Below are 20,208 nucleotides of genomic sequence, written 5' to 3'. Positions count from 1 at the left end.
AAGGTTAAGATGGTCCTGGCTATCACGGGCCAAAGTGAAAATCATTTGCACGGTAAAACGTTTTTCGGTAAACTCGTCTCGACTTGGATTTCGGAATATAAAATAAAATTACCAACAAATTGAAAATTGCATCCTGCGTGCATCCTCTTCCCTCTCGAAAATCCCCAAGCCACCCGTTCAAGTTGGTACACGAAAACTTTTCTATTTTATACCCAAGGATTATGCTATGAATATAAAATCTTGCGAAATTACACTGGCACAGACACAGGCACACGTGCCTAAATCTACACGTAGAAAGTAACTGAAAGTTGCGGTCGTGACGTTGCAGTGGGCGGGCCAAAGGTTATGACTGTGCGAATGTGATTTCAGATTGTGTGACTTAGTTAGGAGTGCACTGTACGAAAGTGCATAAATAGTTCCGTTTTTTAAGCAAGGAAATAGTTAAAAGTCAAGTTCGTGATTAATGAGCTAAATAACAAGCGAAAAAGTAAAAGAATTCATGTTTACTTATAAAATATTATTCTTTTGATCATTAAAGAATAAAAAGAATAAAATAATATCTTACAGGACAAATAATATCTCAATAATATAATAATAATAATATCTTAATATTTTTAAGTTAAAAGATCACATAATATATTATTTATAAAAGATTTAAAGATGGCTGCTTAACATTGTTGAGTTCCTTTTTAGGCCTTCAAAACACTAAATAATTATTGTATTTTATAAATCAAAACAAATACAAACATTAAAACTTTACCTTGAACTTTTTAATATTTTGTATTTTACTTGGATGCAAACAAATTGTATCTATACCTTGATAAAAAACTACCTTAAAGTATAAGTATAACTAAATTTATTTGTAGCTACAGCATCTGTTTAGATTTTAATAACTTACAGGGCCTAAAGCTCTTCCAAAATTATTCTCACCTGAAGTTTGAAGGGGTCGCTGCCTCAACAGCACTTCATGTGGAAGGAAACTTGTTATCCGATCGGTGGGTCTATGCTCGGAAAGTAGTTTGTGCCCCCCAGCGAAGTGCAACAGCTTGCATTTGGCTGAAAGGTCGGAGTTCGTGTTTCTTGCCCCGGGGTGAAAAGCGCTCAGTGTAGCTTTCAAATTTGCAGTAATTTGAGAAACTTACTTGCAGTTTCTTCCGCTGCATCCTGCGGCGTTCCTGGCACGGAGGATAAAAAGTAGCATCTGGCAGGGCAGCTGGAAGCGCAATCATAAGCCAACACCTAAGCACGTCAACAACACGGCTCCTCAGGGGGGAAAAACCCACCCAAAGGGGGTGGAAAACCCCTCCAAAGGGGGAGGGAAAAACACTCCACCCTCATCAGCTAACACTATTTAGTGTGAGGAGCAGCGAAACTTTCCTGCAGCTACTACAAGTAAAACTAAAATTTGCCAGATCATTGCTTCCGCTACGTGCAAGGAATTTCAAGGATTGCTGCTGCAACATCTGCGAGAAACCTTTTTCTCAGTCCTTTGGGCGCTGTAAGGTTATTATGCATGTGGAGTCCTTGCCGTCGCATCCTTGTTGTGATTGTCAGTGGGAGAGAGAAAAACTTAATTCGGGTGAAAGGCAGCAGGGTTTTGTTTCTGCTAGTTTTCCTCTGCGGATTTGCCTAGGCACAACTTTCGGGCCAAATTAAATGTTAATTAAAACGTTATCAGCCGGGGTGGTTGTTGAATCAAAAAAAAAAAAAAAAAAGGAAAAGGAAATGAAAACAAAGAAAATAAAACCAGTTGGAGCTGCAGTTGAGCATTACTTGCATTGCTGGGGCTTTGGAACTAAAGTTAAACATAATTTCTGCACGAATTGCCACTTGGCAAGTCTTCGCTGGCTGCTTACTGCTCGCTGTTTGCTGCCTGCTACTTTAGCGTAAATTGCACAGCTCCAGCCTCGAAAGTCGGAGTCGGTTTCAGGAGCCACAAACACATACTTATACCCACATCCTGACATACACCCACACTCACACACCATACACACAGAGGCACAGACACACACACACAAAGCCGGGCAGTGAGGCGAGTAAAGCCCGAGGGGTCGGTCCAAAAGGGCAGCAAATGAAATAAACGTGAGACCAAGGAAGGCATCGAGTCGAGTTCCAGTTTCCAGTTCTCAGTTTGTACATAGGACAAAAATTCGGTCACTTAATTCAAGGGATATCTATGTGAAACGATGGCTAATCAGTTGAAATTTAAATGGAATTTATAAAATGATTTAAATGCTTTCTTTTATAGCACAAAACTGGATTTGTTTATAAGTTCTAGATTGTTTTTTTTTGTAGATCAATGTAAAAAGTTTTTTTTAGCATACCTTAAAGTTATATGCCTATAAAGTTATGCTTTCCTACTTAAGTTTTCTTGAATTTCATTTTAGTTAGCCTTGCAAACTTAATACCTCTTTCGGTTTTTCCCCGTGCACCTCTCCCATTGAGCCACTACAAAACTGCAATGAATGGTTAATCAAGCAACCGGCTTGAACAGCTTTTGGCTTCATTTTACAGCAAGTTGCACTGGGAACTCGAAACGGGGAGGGGAAATGGAAAATGGGCTGGCAGGCTGTTGTAGATGAGGTGCTGGAGTTCCAAGTGCCGGCTGCTTAACTGAAAAGTGTAGGAACGTTGGAGCAGGTATACATATATATATTATGTGGAGAAAACGCAAACGCACATAAACAAAGGCCCCAAAGCCGGAGCTAAATAGGCCGAGTGCAAAAAGGCAAATGCCTGGCAAAGGTGTTCCATGCTTGACATGACGATGGACAGGCCGCAGAAAGGAACTGCCTGCCAACTATACGGGAATTAGTTTAATGCCTGGCTAAACTTTTAAGTATATAGGAAAGAGACTGCAAAAGGCCATTGTGCACTGATATGTAATTGATGGATGCACTTGACAGCCGGCTGAAACCGAGACTTTGAATTTACTTCGCAAAAGGGGCTGGCCGGACAATAAAAGCAGTTGATGAACAATGAGTTTTAGTAAGCTCACTAAATTATATTCCTCTTTAATTTCGACGGGTTTTATAACGTGGAAGTTTGCCATAGTTTGTTTCGAGCTCTCATAATCCCATCTAATAAGTCAACGGAGCATTAAAATGTCGGACGCCGGGCTCTAAATCAAAAACTTAATATTTACCCAAACCGAATTCCAATCCTGCTGGCAATATATATATTTTAACGACTGCAGTAAGCTGCTTTATGGATCAGGCTTGGCGAAAGCTGAATAAATAAGACCAGATGCAGCACTAAATTCCGCAACTATCCTGCATTACCTTTGCCCATATAACTGACAGTTTAACTATCTGCTAAAAAAAAAAAAAACGAAAATAGAGGTGGATGAAAATAAATTTTTTCTCGTTTTATTGGCTGAAAAGCTTAAAAACGTTGAATTTCTATTAAATAACTGGCGCACACGTCGTATACGTAATATCAGATTACGGCAACGGCTTAAAGGCAAACCGAAAAAAAATGGGGGCAGTGCAATGCGATGGAAAAAAAAACAACAAAGCGCGGAAACAAAACAAAATAACAAAACAACAAAGGTAAATACAAAAAAGGAAAGAGTGCAGCAAATACAAAAAAAAAAAAGGTTGGCATAAAATAAAATGGAAATTACACGGAGTGAGATGGGAGTTGACTCGGTATAAAGGTGCTTACGTTTTTTAATTACCTCGTTTAAGGTACTCTGTGTGTGTGTGTGTGTAGCGTCTCTGTGTGTGTGTGTGTGTTAGCCGAACCCGTTCTGCGACTGTGCTTCTGTGTGTGCGCTTTTATCAACTCGTTTCGCCGTGTTTTACTCACTCGCAGACGTTGCCATAAGTTTTAATTAAAATTACTTTGCTCGCTGCCTGCCGGCTGATGATGGTTGCCGCTATACAGCTACAGCTACATCTACATCTACAGCCACTTTTCCATTACCGCTCCTGCTCCACTGCTCCTCCCACTCCTGCCTGCTCCTTTACTCCTTGTGATCCTTGTGCTCCTTCTGCGGGCCGAGTGTTTTGCCGTGTGCTTTTTGTTATTTGCTGTTTGGCTGCTCTCACTCATCACCTGCCCACTGTTTACGGCGGAGTTTTTGCGGTTCATCCAGCCTCCGCTTTTTTTTTTTTGTTGCTGCTGCCCTTGCCTAGGCCCTCCGGCGTAGTTTTTCCTGCCGGATTGCATATAGCGTGCCGTATAGCGTACACCGCCATTTCCAGCCTACGCCTCTGACATTGCCCCATTACAATGACAATGGCACTCGCTGCTCGCTGGTCGTTGGCCGCATTCGGATTCGTTCTGGCCGGATATTGAAACGCTGCGGAAGTTGGCAAAATATTGAACAATTATCATGCTGCATGCCCGCCACAGGATGTTCTGCCAAATAGGGATACAGATAGATAGGACTGAGCCGGAAAAAACAAATGTGCACTTTATTCGTACAAAACTAAAAACTTAAAAAACTTAAAACTTATTTGTAAACTATATTTTTGATAAATGCATAACACATACAAAATGCTCAACTAATTTTAAATATTAAACTATTATAAAAAAAAAATTTGCAATAATATTCAAAATGTTATTTATGGAGTTATATTTTCTTGTAGGTTAAAAGTTTACTTAATGTTGAAAATATTATATAATTATAATATATTATATATTATATACAGATATATATATTATATATTATATAATTGATCACTAAAATTATACTCGTATGTAATATTAGTTTTTCAAATAATTTATTATTATTTGTTCATTTAATGTTCAAGTTGAACAACATCTTAAGCCAGAATTATAATTGTTTTGTATTTCAGTATTTTTACATAATATTGGCACAAAAATTATCTATTTTATACATATTGCTGGTAGTTTAACACATCTCTTAAATAAGTTGTAAATTGAGAGCATTATTAAATTGAAAATGAAACATTTAGTTTTCGTAAAAATAATAACTTATATTTAATAAAGCATAACAGTCTCGCTACATCATTTATCCCCGTGCCAAAAAGCAGCATTAAAGCTAAAGCGAAAATTATGAATGGCGGATGTAGTTATTGAGCGCTGATATTCAACTGGGCATGACAATCCGCTGGCATTTAGTTCGCAAGCCCGGCTTTATGGACTCCACTTGCAACGCCCAACTCCGACTCCATCTCCAACTCCATCTCCAAATCCGGTTGCGAAAAGCGACTCCCCAGCGTCGCCGTCATCATTCAAACAATCAGCCAACTGTGAAGCGGAGCAGCCAAACGAGCGGGTCTAAACGCGCAGTTCAACGCTTGGCTTGTGTTGGCCCCAAACGCGCGGGGGTCCAACAAAATGCTGGAATGGTGGCTGGTGGCATGGCGGAGGTCCTGCGAACCGGGGGCTGGAGTATATTTGCCACATGCTGATAAGCAGACATAATAATAAAAAATGTATGAGCTGCCTGGCAAGCGGCAGTCATAATAAAATGTGCAAAATAAAATGGAATGGCGGGCAAACCACAGCGTTGAAGTCAGAATGCCAGGACTTTGGATGAGGACCAGAACCGAGAACTGAGAATCCAGAATCCAGAACTCAGTACCCAGAACTCAGAACCCAGCACCCAGAACCCCGAAGCAGGACCAGAATGTTGGCGGCAACGGATGTGCGCCAAAAGCAGCAACGGAAACGTTGCACAATTTTGCGGCGACAGCGTTAAGATGGAGGGGGCGTGGCAACGGGGGGCGGGTGGTGGGTAGCGGAGGCAAGGGACAAATGCGACATAATGAAGTCAAAAGTTGTGGCGGCAACCGGCCCAAAAGAGTTTTGAACGTTTTGCTAATGAGAGCTCGGAAAGCTGGCTGCGATTATCAGAGCCAACTCACCGAAGCTGGCGCTCGGAGACCGAATGATGGCTAATACCGTCTCTTAACTGTTCCGCCGCAGTTTATTTTTCAGCCAGCTGGGAGATATATTAATGCACTGGTATAAAAACGGAAGAATTATTTCATAGTTGCTGTTTTAAATTGATTTAAAAGTTATTTTCTAACGTATTTGGTGCTTTAACAATGTTGATAATAGATATTAATAATTTTAATTAATACAAATATTTTTTTTAAAGCTTTAAAGAATACACTTAAAAAAGGCTTTGGCTTTATAAAGAAATATTTTTTTTTAATTTATAAATTTGTAGAAAATTTGTAAAAAATGTTGTAGGGATGGCCAACACATAAATTAATCGGATTATAAGCTCTCTTGTTTTACACTGAAAAGCTAAGGCCTAATTAGGTTACCAGCGGTTTTTGGTGGTACTTGAAGGCATAGAGTACAAAATGACTTGTTTGCCTGTGCTGGTGTTCAATCACTGTGATTGACCTTTGCCTAATAAAGATGTCCCGAAGGTTGGGTTGCTCCTGCGTATACATCCTTGGTTCACCGTGCCAGTCTCCGAGTAAATCCTTCGATAAGAAGAACTTTACGACCTGGGAACCTGATTGGTAGCAATGCCTCTTGGACTTGCATTATTATTCATGATGCATTCATCAATTTCTTACGGCCCAAAAAGCTCCTCGAAAGGTTATACTCCAAGAAGAAAGGTGTTTCTGTTTTTGGTTTGTGAACATCGATGGATTAATATATTTAAAATTCATCAGTTCATATTTTATAATTGCGTTATTAAAGTGAATTTTTTTTTCTTTACCGTGCAGCTTGTAAAAACAACATGTTAGTTGCATAACTTATTAATACGAAAACCCGAGAGGGAAAAGTAGCGAATATATCCCCCCATTATGCCACTCAACGCTGTTCAGCTGTTCAGTTGGCCGATGCCGATGCTGTTCATATTTCGCTTCGGGGCGACAACATTCATGGCCTTTGGCGTTAAGAACCTTCATAAATTCCAGAGAGTCTCCTTCACGAGGAGCTGTCGTTTTCTGGCGTTGAAGTCTGCATTTGATTGATACTTGATAAGCAGGAAGGGAAAAGAGGGACGGAGGCACCAAAATGTGCGACCAGGCGATGGTGTTGATGTTGTTGACGTTATTAGTGTTGTTGTTTGTTTGCTCCATCCCATCGTTGATGCCCCCCTCCACTTGTTTTTGTTGTCACCAGCACCAACAATTTAATAATAGATTCATTACACATACATATATACACATGTCAATGCTCCGTCGTCCTCTTGGCTAGAAAAATAACGAAACATCTTTCACATGACAGTTGGGAGAGGTTGCCGCATCAAGCGTACCATTATGTCAACAGAAAACAAGTGTCTCTATATCGAATATAATAAATTGAATATATTTTCATCAGCAATAGAGGCAAAAACAGCCGCAGAATAAATTGCCAGCAGCAACACTATGTTAGGAAATAAACTCGGCAGAAGGGGAAGTCTGGGATACCGAAATTTACGTGGGTCGTATGCAAAAATGGAGGGGGAATCGTCATGACTTGTAAGTTGTAAACAAATGTGAGTTGAAAACAATTCAGGAGCATCGAGGCATTGAATATAACATTAAACAGTTCCAAGGGATAGAACTTATTATAATTTTTTAAAGAAATATTTTCTAATTTTTAAACGTGAAATATAGACCATAAAACAAAATGAGCATAACAACAAATGACAAAGAAATTAAAAAGAAGAAGAAATTTAAACACTTTGTTCTCTAACTATATATTATTTTTTGTTATTAAAATATTATATATTATTAAAATATTATATATTATTCGAATATTATATATTATTAAAATATTATATATTATTAAAATATTCCTTTAGTATCTTGATAACTATTCTCACAGAAATCATTTCACCAACGCTGGTTTTGTTTATACCAATAATCAAATTCCTGCATATTTCTTGGCTACTTTTCCTATGTCCTGCAGTTGATTTGCTCTCTTTTAAATAGTCCACTATGAATGTCTCGCAATCAAATAGCAAAAACATTGGCCTTATCCCTTTTTGCAGATCCTCTGGCTGACAGGACAGCGAAACTTAGCCGAGGCGTCGAGGCGCTAACAGTTTTGAAGTTTATTTGGCATGTGGCAACATTCGAGAGTGGCGGCTGCTGTTTATCTGCGGCGGAAGGTTATTATCTCCGAACGAACAGTCAGTCGGGGGAGGATATATACTATATATCCCGACCCTTCGTTGGCGACCCTTTCGCTGTTTTTTCAATAACGTTCGTCCGGACGACAGAAGGGTATAAAAATTTCATAGGGAACTTGCTTTGATATTTTATTTATTTTTATTTGCCCCTACTACCTGCTGCTACCAGTGGCTTTATCTTCCTTTTTTTTTTTGCCCTGGCTCATTTTTCTTGCTTCTTGCCGCTCTTCTAATCAATTCCAAATCATTTAGCACACGCATGAGCTGTCACTGTCGGCATTAGTGTGCGTGTACTTGCCATAGTGTGTGTGTTTGTGTGGGTGGGTGTGCAAAAGCAATTCTGATAGCGTTAAAGTTGTGTGGCTTTAAGCCGCTCAAAGGCAAATGGCGGTCATAAATCAGAAGCGTGACAGGGCGCAAAAGCCAGCCAAGAAAAGCCAAAAGCTCTGCTGGTAATTATGGCTAATTAACGTGCCGAAAGCCAACGGCATTCCGTTCGTCCTTCAAAGTCGACTCGATGTTACGATCCCAAAAATATATATCGGAAACTTCTTTTAATAAAATCATCAAATTCGAGGCTCGAGGCTGCATAAAAGGCTTTTGCGGCAGCCATAAAAATGTCGTCGTCAATGTTCGAATGTCCGAGTCGCAGACCCTCGAATGTTTATGGCCAGCACATGTTCCTTTTTCCTGGAGTCCTGTAGTCCTGTAGTCCTGGAGTTCTGTATGGCAGTAGTGCTGGCCAATGGGTCCGTAATTTAAGTGGCGTAAATTATGGTCAAGAGGTTGCTCCACGCCGCCACGAACCCTTGAACCGAAAAGGGCAACACGATGGGCCCATTATCCTGGTCTTTTGGTTTTTCTTTTTTTTGTTGGTCCCTGGTCCGTGCTTTTCCACACACATATGTGTGTGCCATGTTCCAAGAGGAGGACCAAAGTATCTGCCCAGGGCAATTTTTGGCCACTTTATGTGCGTACCAGACGGGGAACGCCGAGCAAATATGACAGTCCCCAGCACAGAATGTAATTTCAGCAAAGAAATTATAAACAGCCGGGACATTTTCCAGTCTCAGTTTCATTTTCAGTTGCCACTTTTTCTTCTTCTCGCCGGCACAAAACTTTTCCCGAAGAAAAAGTCTTTTCTCTTGCGTTTATTTACTTTCGTCGGCTGCGGAATGCGCAATTCAGCACGTTTCCATTGTTCATAATAAATGTTCATAAATAAGTTGATTAGTTTTTTATGTGGTTAGCTGGTGGCAGGAGCTTCCTTTCGGGGCGCCGTCTTTCGTCCTGATTCCTTTTGGACGGTAATTGAAAATGGCTCTTAGTGCGTGATTATTACATTTTTTTGCGCCACATTACAACGTGATAGGACAAAAAACGCTGGAAACTGTCTGCGCTTTCACGATGTTTATTGTGTATTAACTTGAAATGGAAAAGTGCGCGGTAAGCTACTTTTGTGCTGATCGAAAAGGGCAGCTGAATTTGGAGCCCTATTTAAAATTGCATAAGTACTTTAAGAGATAAACAAGTTAATTTGTTGATATTATGTTTTTAAATGAGAAGCAAAGTCTTTCTTTCTTAATGAGAAAAACCAAACCCATAAATTGATTTTATCCAAAACAAACTTTTCTTTGAATTTATTTTTGAACCAAACTATTTTTAGTCATCCAAATTGCCGTGTTTCATAAACTTTCCATCCAATTTAAACTTAACTTTGCAATAATTTTGCTTGCTTTCGCAAAACTTTGACGATTTGAAAGTGTTCTGTTTTATGACCGAATCACTCGAAAATAAACTTTTATTTAATAGACTTCTCAATTGTCTCTGGCTAAAACGGAAACTAAGTAACGGTTATTTCGTCTTTAAGTGTGCATTTGTGTATGTTATTTTGGCCTTCTTCATCGCAATTTCCGCTCCGCCAATAGGAATTCTGAAATCAGAGGGAAACTTTTGAAAACTTTGCCACATTCGGGCAAGAGTTTCAGTTCGAAATGCTCAACAACTACTTGGCAAATTGTTTGCCATTGCAATTTCCGTTTGATAGAGACAAAAACGATCTTAAAACAATCTATTTTTTATAGCTGGTAATAGATTTTCTTTCAATCTGTTTAGTTTACTCTTTGAAAGGGTTGTTTGTTGATTGGTTTGGGTTTGTTTAAAGTTTCAGTTGATTTATTAAGTTAATTTAAGTAGTGATTAGTTATAAGAAGTCACTAAAAAATGTGTAGTATTAAACTTTGAATAGAATAATATAAAAAGGACTTACTAGTCGATCATTAAAATGAAACCAAATGATTTTCACAGACTACAAATTATTAAATAATATTTTATATCTGCTATTTTCGACTTCTTCTATTTTGTTAATTATTCACTTTGTGAAATCTCTATCTATCTATATAGTGTTTGATTGGAGTTCGGTTTAATTCGCACACACAAAGTCAAACATTTTGGGTGTTTAATGTTTCGGCTTCATCGGCTGCTGTCAGAGTGGCAACAAGCTGAGCTATCGAATGACTGTTGCGACAACTTTTAATTATTTAACGTGCTTCGTTTGGCACACACAATGCCTTCGACTTCGACTTGGGCTGCAAATGCATTTTGCATAATTTGTTTGTGCGCTGGGGCGTGATCGGGGGGCTCCATCATCATTGTCATTCAGAAACCCATTGCCGTCGTCACCGTTCGGAGCTTGTCATATCAATCTCTTGGCTCAACCCATTTGCTGGCTGTCAACACGGCTGGGGTGCAATTGAGGAGTCCTGGGGTGACACTCTATATATGTATACATACCTGCAAGTGTGTGTGTGTGGCAGGAGAGGGTTGATGTTTGGCACACACACACACTTACACTTACTCTCTCACTTTAATTTATGTGCCACGACCCTTCGTGGCCCAAACAATGTCACTTGGCTTTTGTAAGCTCACGTGTTACATGCAAATGCGCTTCCCGACTTCGACTTCCCAACTGCCAGCCTTTGTCTCTCTTTTCGGAGCGATGGGTTAAGTATGGGTAAATATTGTAATGATGTATGCTGATATGTGATATCCTTTGTGCCGCCAGCAGCGATTCCCCCTTCTATCATCAGTTGATTGAAATCACTCCTTATCCCGTTCACAACTCCCCTTTGCTTTTTCTTCAAGTACTTCCAACCACTTGAAGAAATTTCTCAAAAAATAATGCTACATTTTCCGCAAACATCTCTCATCTAATGAAGTAACAACATGGTTGTGGCAAAAAAAAAGTCATTAAAAAATGCTAAATGCAAGTGCCAGGCAAAAATCAATAAACAATCAACGGTGAGCAGAAAAAAAAAAGGGAAGGGGTTGTAAAAAAAAAAAAAAAAAAAAAATATGCCTGCTGCAGGCCTCAAGGCTGCAATTATGGTGAATGACGTTTGCCAGGTTGTCAAAGGAATTGCGGCAAAAATAAAAATAAAACACGAAACGAAAAAAAAAACAAACAGAAAGAAAGGCAGCAGCTGAAATTGAAAAACATGTAAAATGCGTTGACGATTGCGTTTTTCAAGTGCAGCCGAGAAGCATCGTCATCGTCGCCGTCGTCGTCGCATTTCAACTCACATGAGTTCGCGCACGGCCAGCTGTATACCAATTAAAAATGCAGTGGACAACGCCCAAAAAAGTATGCTACAAGATTGGGTGTGGGCGCGGAAAAGCAGGAAAAATCCGATGGAAGAGCGGGGGGAAAGCGGTGGGAAAAGCGGTGGGAAAGAGCGGTGGGAAAAGCGGGGGAAAAGCACTCACCATGTGGCGGCTGCTGTCAATGACAGGGCAAATAAAATGCAACAAAGCGTGTTGTAAAGCGCGCAAAAATGAAAATCAATAGTGATGCCTCAGTTGCATACATATTCATGCATTCTACGTATGTATGTATGTATGTATGTATGTGTGTATGTATATATGGGCTCTATATAACGCACAATTCATTTGCTGGTGCGGCAGGTTTGGGCCTGGTCAGCTGCTGCTGCCTCCTTTTACATAGCCATCGTGGGTGTTTGTCATAACAACAGCAGCAGCAGCAGCAGCAACAACAGTAATCAACGGGAAAAGGGGGATGTGTGTGTGTGTGTGGGAGGTGTGGCAGCAACATAAACACGGGAAACGGAAACGGACAAGCAGAAGGGGGAATGGAAAAATAAGTGGGGAGAGGCAGGGAGAAGGGAAAGGGAAAGGTGGTGAGGGAGGAGAAGGGAGAGGGAAAGGAGGAGGAGGAGGGGAAGGGGGAGGCGGGAAAGGGGCGTGGGCCTTTGCAGGACATTCCCGGTCCATGTTGACGTCAGTCATAGAGCGTGCAAATGTTGACCTACATACAAAACGTTGAGCAAACAGGCGCATAAATGCCACGTTAAACAACTGCAACATCGGCACCACCACCACCACCAGCAACAACAAAAGCAACAAAAACAACAAAAGCAACAAAAACAACAAAAACAAAAGCAACAACACCGCGCACTGCAGATAAGTCCGCCTTTTTGCCCAGCTGCCAACGCATTGTTAGAAATTGTCGGAGGACATGGCCAGCCGGCCGAGTTAATAGCCCATAGTCCAAGCAGGAATAGCCAGGTTCAAATCTATAGTTTTGCATATATGCACTGCTAGAAGTAAGTCAGTCGGAAAAGTATAGAGAAGTCTAGAAAAGAGAAGAAGGATGTTGGTGATGAAAAAAATGCAAAGGTTCCAGAAAAATCTTTGGATGGTTTTAATCCTTTCAAAGGTTTTATTTAAGGCTTCTGTAAGAGTAGATTGTAATCTCTTTTTGATTTGGAATACATTAAATCATATATTTAGATACTATACCTTTCAACATTTCTAGAGATTTTATATTTTATAGCTTCCGAAATTTGTAAGCTAGTCATGAGAAGTAATTTATGAACAAGACGGTTCTAGAGAAATCTAGGCACCTTACCCTAAATAACATTGTACCTTACTTCCCTTTTCTAGTAAAAAGTTGTTGAATATGATAAAGCAAAAAATTTAAAAGCTATTGGTTTAATTGCTAAATCAATTCTCCATAGAACTTTCTATAGATTAAAATTAAATTTTCTTCAACTTTTACTAAGCAAAATATATATTTTCTGTGCAGCTCTTCCGTGTTATTGTTTTTAATACTTACCAGGCAGCATAATTTCCATGTAGATTTATAGAATTGGGTTGACAGGGCAACGGTGACCAGTGGCCAGCATCGGATATGAAGCGACCATTGAGTGCATCCGAACAATGCTGGCCCGCATTGTGAGCCAAGAAACGAAACGACTGACCAACTGAACTGAATAGAATAGAATTTCAAAGGAGCCGACTCGAAAGTAACTTTGCCAACCGAAAATTTAGGGCTCCGCTGGGGAGATGCCACATTTCTGGCACGTTGCATGGAAGGAGAGTGGTCAAAAGTGGCAAGGCAGCTGGTGCTGTGCCTATCAACCCACCGAACCCAACGAACCCATCAACTCACCAATCGAGAGCAGCACCACCTGGCCAAGTCTAATGATGACAGAGTGGGGCAAGAGAGTGGCCCAGAGTAAAAACAGTGGCCATAACGGTTGACGCTTCTCTGGTCGCCGCAGGAGTTGTTTTTGCTGCCCGTTGACTGCATTTACTCCTGTTAACGCTGCCAACGTGTGCAGACACGCATTGGCAGTCAGTCAGTTTGCCAGTTTGCCAGTTTGCCAGGTTGGCAGGTTGTCGGTGCGTCAGTTTGACAGTGTGTCCGTCCGCCAGTTTGTCAGCCAGCCAGCCAACCAGGCAACCAACAAACAAACAAGCTAACTCCGCTTGAGCCAAAGAGTGTGGCGGCCAAAAGAGGCGAAAATAAAATGAGCCGGTGATCGAATATTTGAATACCCTATTTAATTATTGCATTTTCAACATATAAAGTATAATGAAAGATAAGTAATTTAATTCTGAAAAAACCAAAAACATAATTTTTCATATGATAAAAACAATATTTTGTTTTCACTAAGATACAAGTTTTTTTCTGACTTAAAAAGTTGTTATATAATAGACTTCACCAAGTATTTCATATATTTAAACCTTTCATAGCTTGTAATATAAAATTATTATTGAAATTTGTAAGAATCCACATAAGTCTCATATTTTCTTAGTAATAATAAATTTACAAAATAATTTTGAAACGATATTTATGTCTTTTGCCCAAAAAACTTGCATTATTTCATCAACTGTTTAAGATCGCATAAATTGATTGTTTACTAAATGTTTTAGAATTATTTTTAATATTTTTTAAAAAACTTAAAAATATAATATTATCGTTTTTCTTTACAAAAAGGGTATTGAAAAGGTGCCCCCGAAACTTTTGGTAACATACAAACTTGCATGAAAGCTCACCGGGACAAAACTCAATGAGTCAATGACTTTTCGGTGTCGTTCGTTGATGCGCAACGCGGTCCCGTTGTCATTAGCAGCGACACCATCACCATCACCAACACCAACACCAATACCAATACCATTACCTAACCACCACGGAGACCGTCACGCTCACAAATGCAAGTCACACACACAGACAAACTCAAATACTGGAGATAGAGGAGGACTCATGAATATGGTTACTGTTGCTTGTTGTTTGCCGGTTCGTGTTGGGTGTTTGGTGTTCCATTGGTTGTTGCTGTGGGAAATGCTACCGGGTACGAAATAAATTTGGCAGGCAAACACGTTTTGGCTTATGTTTTATTGTTGTTGCCTTTGTTGTGGCTGCGGCTGCAGCGGCAACTGTCCTTGGCACGCCTAATGTGGGCCAAAACCAGACCATACGCCCATCCTCTTCGCGGCTTTTTACGCATTCACGCGTCCCAAAAACAAGAAATTGGCCAGCGCTGAATGTCCACAAAAAATCCGTGCACTGGGATTTGGATACAATTTGGTAATAAGCATTGCAGTATTTTCTAAAAACTAACACATCTAATTAAAATAATTGTGGGGTTTGCCCGTAAGTTAGTTGTAGTTTAAATTTGTGTTTTACAAAAGCTATATCAGCATGGAAATATTTTTGTAAATTTAGAGAAGAGTTATTCAAACTTTCATAAAAATTCTAACAAAAACAAGAGCTATAGTAATTGTCATTTAATAAAACAAAAAAAGGTTTTTATTATGAATTTTAATAAAAAAAATATATTTATTTTTAGAGTTAATAGTATGAATAACTTTTTGCTGCCAGGAACACAAAGTTGGAACTTAGTAAATAATTCTTTTTATAACTATAAATGGATTTACCTTACAGATTTTCTCCAAGTGTTGACTCTTCGAAAACGAACGTTTTTAGACAAAATATTATGAATCTTGGCAGCTGGCTGAATGCGATGTTGTGGTGGCTTTTTTTGTTTTACTTGCAAAAGTAAACAATCGGCCTTGTTGGCCATAATTTCCCCTGGTGCTCATTAGCAGAAATGGCCAAAAAGTAGACAACATTTATGCGGTGGCAGGAAGGGACTTAAGTGTGAAATTACTTTGCATAATGCCAAGTAAAATTATGCAAGCAAATATTGAATCCATTAGCTCGGCTGCCAGTTACCAAATTGCGTAATTAATTGAAAGCAAAATTTATGAGATGCCCATTAATTGAAAGTAAACGAGATTGTTAACCCATTCCGAGATAAAGATGAAAAAGTCATCAACGTTCCGGAGTTCATGTTGCCTAATCTATGCCAACGAAGACGGAGCTGGTCGAATAATTGAAACATTGAGCTAGGCACTCACGCATGAGGCTGCACAACCACCCAACCACCCAACTAGCTAACCAACCACCCACTGCCACCCATTTTTATGCCAATTTCCCACCCAACTGGTCCAGTGTAAACACAGCTGTTCGAAGGCGCTCGCAAAAATTATCGTGCCTAACCACAGACAACAAACGGTGGTGCGCATGCGCGGTGAGCACCACATTGCGGGGCTGCCAACTGCACCACTGAAAAGGGAATATACTTGGAGAGGAGCCACCAAAGAGCTGGTGGTTGCCGCATCCGGCAGTTGCTGTTCGAGGCTCGAAGGATACGCACGGCTCTGGCGGACGACGGAAATGGTTGGTTAGAAAAAATGCATCGGGACTGAGTGCGAAAGTGAGTGCCGTGTGGTGAGTTTTCCACCGAAGAGAGTCCGAAGAGTCCGGAAGAGAGAGCGCCTACGGTTTAAGGAGTAAGAGCTCCTAACTTGGCCAACAAAGTTCGGCTACCGGCGCAGTCAATTCGAGTCCTTGCTGGCAGTCGGTTGTCCTGGCGGGAGTGCAACATTTCGTGTAGGAGAGTGTGTGTGCCGGGCCATGCAGTCCCCCAAAACATAACAAAACACCAAATCATCTAATCACCAAATCACCAAAGTGAATCAAAAAAGGTCGACAAAAGATACAAATGTGCCAAAAAAAAGAGAGATAAAGATGAGAAAAGTGTCAAGTGTCTGAAGAAATGTAAAACCGCTCAAGAGTGAAAGCCAAAATCAAAATTGTACAAGTCACTGCCCACGGAAAATCCTGAAAGAAAGAAAAGCTCAGCTGACAAAACCCCAGCAAAACAACACAATCAAATCCAAAAATTCAAATTCAAATTCAAGCCAGAATCAAAACAGAAGCCGGAAAACATGTGGATTAGTAGCCGCCTCTTTGTGATTTTCCTGCTGCTCCATCTCGGTAGGTTCCCTCAACCTTCAGCCATTCAACCTTCAACTTCAACTTCGCTTCGGGGAAAACTCTTAAGCCGAGGCTGCCGGCATTTTAGGCGCATCTTCTTGGGTTTTCCTAAGTCGTGCGGCACGCGCCGCAAAGTATGCTTAGTGCTTTTCTGTTTTTCCACCGGCTGTGCGTGTGATTTTCCCAGCCATAAGTCCCAACAGCTGTCGGCGTGTTTTCCTTTCCCTCTTTTTTTCGATCTCGGTTTACGCCTCCGAAACGGAACTTATTATTAAGTCTTGCGAGTAAAACAAAAGGATTTTGGGCTTTTGTGGGATATTCATGCCGGCTTAGGAGCGCAAAAAAAGAAGAAAAAAAGCGGCAGAGGAATTATCTCCAGTCGGTCCAATTACTCACTTTATTATCATTCAAAGCGGAATCTTCAGTGCCGCATTGAGACCTGAATTTATGGAGATTCATACGGGCGAGGAGGTGCCATAATTTATGATATATTCGAGTGTCTTTCGCCCAGAACTAAGTGCAAATGACTTGGTCGCTTTATGGAGCAGCCAAGACCATAGACCATAAAATTGCCAGCAAAACTAAAGCCCAAATGCCCCTACATAATATGAAATTGCCTTATGATAAAAACCAGGCGTCAATTTATGCCACACAAACGACTATCCCATCTCTTCGTTAAATGTGTATACACAGGGAGAAAATCTTAGAAAAGAAGGAACATTCTAAAAAACTGTTTTTGAATGATATTCCCTAAATAATTTGTAATATTTCTTTTTTTTACGTGCTTCGAAAGAAATGAAAGTGTTGCCAGATATTTTGTTTACCTTCTTAACAAATTTTAAGAAATATTAATATAATAATTGAAAAAACCAGAATACAATTGTTGGCTTTATTTTTATAATTTACAATACAAAAAAGTGCAAAATTTACATCTTAGAAAAATTACCATAAAAATCAGGCTAAATAATCATTTTACAAATGAATTCCATTTTATTTTGAAGATAAAAATGTTAACATCGAACATTATTAAAATCGTTACAATCATTATATTAACGTAATGCCAAATTAAATGGTCCTCAAATTTAATTTTAAGCCTGGAAATCAAATCAAGATTTTTTTAAAACATTTTTTTTCTGTGCATATATAAAAGTGTGTGCAGGACGGCCTAATGAAATGTGTCAGGAGCAGAGCACTTGATCGACCCACACCGCCCTTTTCATATTCGTGATGCTATTTGGGCGGGGGAAAACCTCTTTTGGAAATTTGATATTTTCCAATTTTCATTGCCTAGCTCTGGCATTCGATGGGAACTGGCTTACATGTCTATTCGCTAGCCAGAAAAAAAAAGGAAAAAAAAAATTATCAAAATGCCGCACAGATATTTCATGTTCCCTACTCACCCACAAACATATATATTCGCACCCTCGGCCAAACTCGGAGCAAATGAAAAATATGCAAATGAAATTGTTGCTCAATGTATAAGCGCACACACTTTTTGCTCTGGGGTTGCGAGAGATGGTGTTGTTATTCCATTTCCATGCAGATAAACATAAAATATAATACGTTATATAAAATCAGCAGCACCGAAAAGAACAACAACAAGAACGCCACAAATCCGATTAGAGGCGAGTTGGAAAAAAGGTTCGGAGGAGATTGTGACGGGGAAATTATGAAAAATTATGGCCAGAGCAAAAGTTTCCAGCTCACTATGATTGATTATGTTTTAAACCGTTTATGACAAACGCTTTAATTTGTTGTAGGATTAATGAAGTGTAAGGGATAAAGTTTAAATTAAATGTTCACCAGATGGCAATCCAACTTCATATGGCTAAATTGATGGAAAACCTGAGGTTCTGTAGCTGGCATAATTAATGACATAATATACCTAATTTAAGTTTGTTGACCACTGCTCATTAGAAAATAGCACTGAAAAATTAATCAAAATATTTTTTTTATGATGAAACCTTTCTTGCCTTACTTTTAACTTTTTAAAGAGTTTTTAAACATTTTTATATATTTAAAAAACTAATTTAAAGTTTTTTTTGTATTAGATAGTGTCTTTTAAAAAAGTAAAAACCGGCTACCAAATAATTTTGCAACTTTGAATTTAATTTTAGCAAAGTTGTGGCTTGTTCGTCATCAAGCAAAAAGTTTATAAGAAGAATGAACATAATTAAAAATATAATTTCAATAAATTTGCAATAAAATTGTTTGATCAGTAACTTAAAAAATTTTGTAACAGTTGTAATATTTACTAAAATCATGACTTATATTTTAAAATTAAGTTATCAATAAATAAACAAAAACTTTGCTTTTAAAAAAATAAAGTGGTTCAGATTTTCGAAAAATTTTCCACGTTCTCTCAATGTATTCCGTTTTCCTTCTTGCTCTATTTTGCAAAACAATTCACCCAAGAAGAAAGATTTCGAACGTCTTATTGGACCCACTCCAGCTGAATCCTGTGTGCACTTTGAGCCAACTGGAGCACATCTTACTAGAACTTTGGCCAGGACCAAGACAGCAACAAAATCAAGTTATTTACAATTATTATTCGTTTCGTGGCTGTTGTTGTTGGGCTGCGCGTTGGTCTGTAAACGTTTTAACTTCTTTCAAGTTTTTCCTTTTATTTTCTTTCTTTTCGGCCAAGCAATATTGAGTCGATATCTTTGGGTGTTTGGGTCACGCCTTCCTGCCGCTTGTTCTTCCGCATAAAAATTGAATTTCCTGTATTTTTCGAGCTGATTGCTTACAAGTTTCGTCCTCCATTTCCGGTGGCAGAGGCCCTGGGAATTTCTGTGGTCTTAAAGTCTATCAAATATATATACGTAGACATATTTTTTTTTTGTGGCTTTAATGTGTGTGACTTGGCTTGTTCCTGGATCGTGGGCCATTAGAAATATTACCACTGCATTGCCGGGCGGGCGAATGCAGACACACTGCTGCCACAGAACATGCATCACACCCGCTTGCCTCGCCTGGAGGCAACGAAATAATTTCGAAAAGTGCCAAAAGGGCATAATCCAAACAGAGGAAAAAAATTCGAAGAGCAGGGCACAAAAAAAAAAGGAATAAAGAACATACACACACACAGAAAATAATGTCTGGAGAAGCTTGGCAAAGTAACCCCTCAAGACTCGCACAAGTGGATGGGAAACACATTCGGAGTGAAAGGAGTGAAATGTACGACACAAAACGAGCGGAAATGCTAGCCAAAGAGCAGCGGGATGAGGGGGGCGGGCGGTACAAGGGAAAAGGGGGGCGGGGCAGGGGCCGGAGGGCAGTTGCACATGGATACGCAGAGCCAGAGTTCCATGACTGCTGCTGCTGGCTGCTGCTGCAGGTATCACAGCAAAACCGAGCTGGGAAAACAATTTGGAAAAGAAATTTGTGGCAAATGGAGACAGACCAAATGCGCTTTTGCATTGGCCAAAGAATGCTGTCTGAACTGATTGGGGAACACTCAATTGTATCGACATGAAGGTGATGGAATTGCTTTCTACTA

General features: G+C 39.6%; 1 protein-coding gene across 1 annotated transcript in view; it reads left to right on the top strand.

Annotated features, from left to right (window-relative positions):
- The first annotated feature begins 16,076 nt into the window (after positions 1–16,076).
- Positions 16,077–20,208, top strand: part of LOC108089496 (Down syndrome cell adhesion molecule-like protein Dscam2) — a 34,649-nt gene continuing 30,517 nt past the window's right edge. Inside the window, 1 exon segment of the mRNA XM_043207689.1 lies at positions 16,077–16,706. Coding sequence (XP_043063624.1) covers positions 16,658–16,706 — 49 coding nt within the window. The 5' untranslated portion in view covers positions 16,077–16,657.

This window comes from Drosophila ficusphila, unplaced genomic scaffold, assembly GCF_018152265.1.
Source record: "Drosophila ficusphila isolate 14025-0441.05 unplaced genomic scaffold, ASM1815226v1 contig_286, whole genome shotgun sequence".
Taxonomy (NCBI): domain Eukaryota; kingdom Metazoa; phylum Arthropoda; class Insecta; order Diptera; family Drosophilidae; genus Drosophila; species Drosophila ficusphila.
This window is presented reverse-complemented; position numbering and strand designations above follow the sequence as displayed.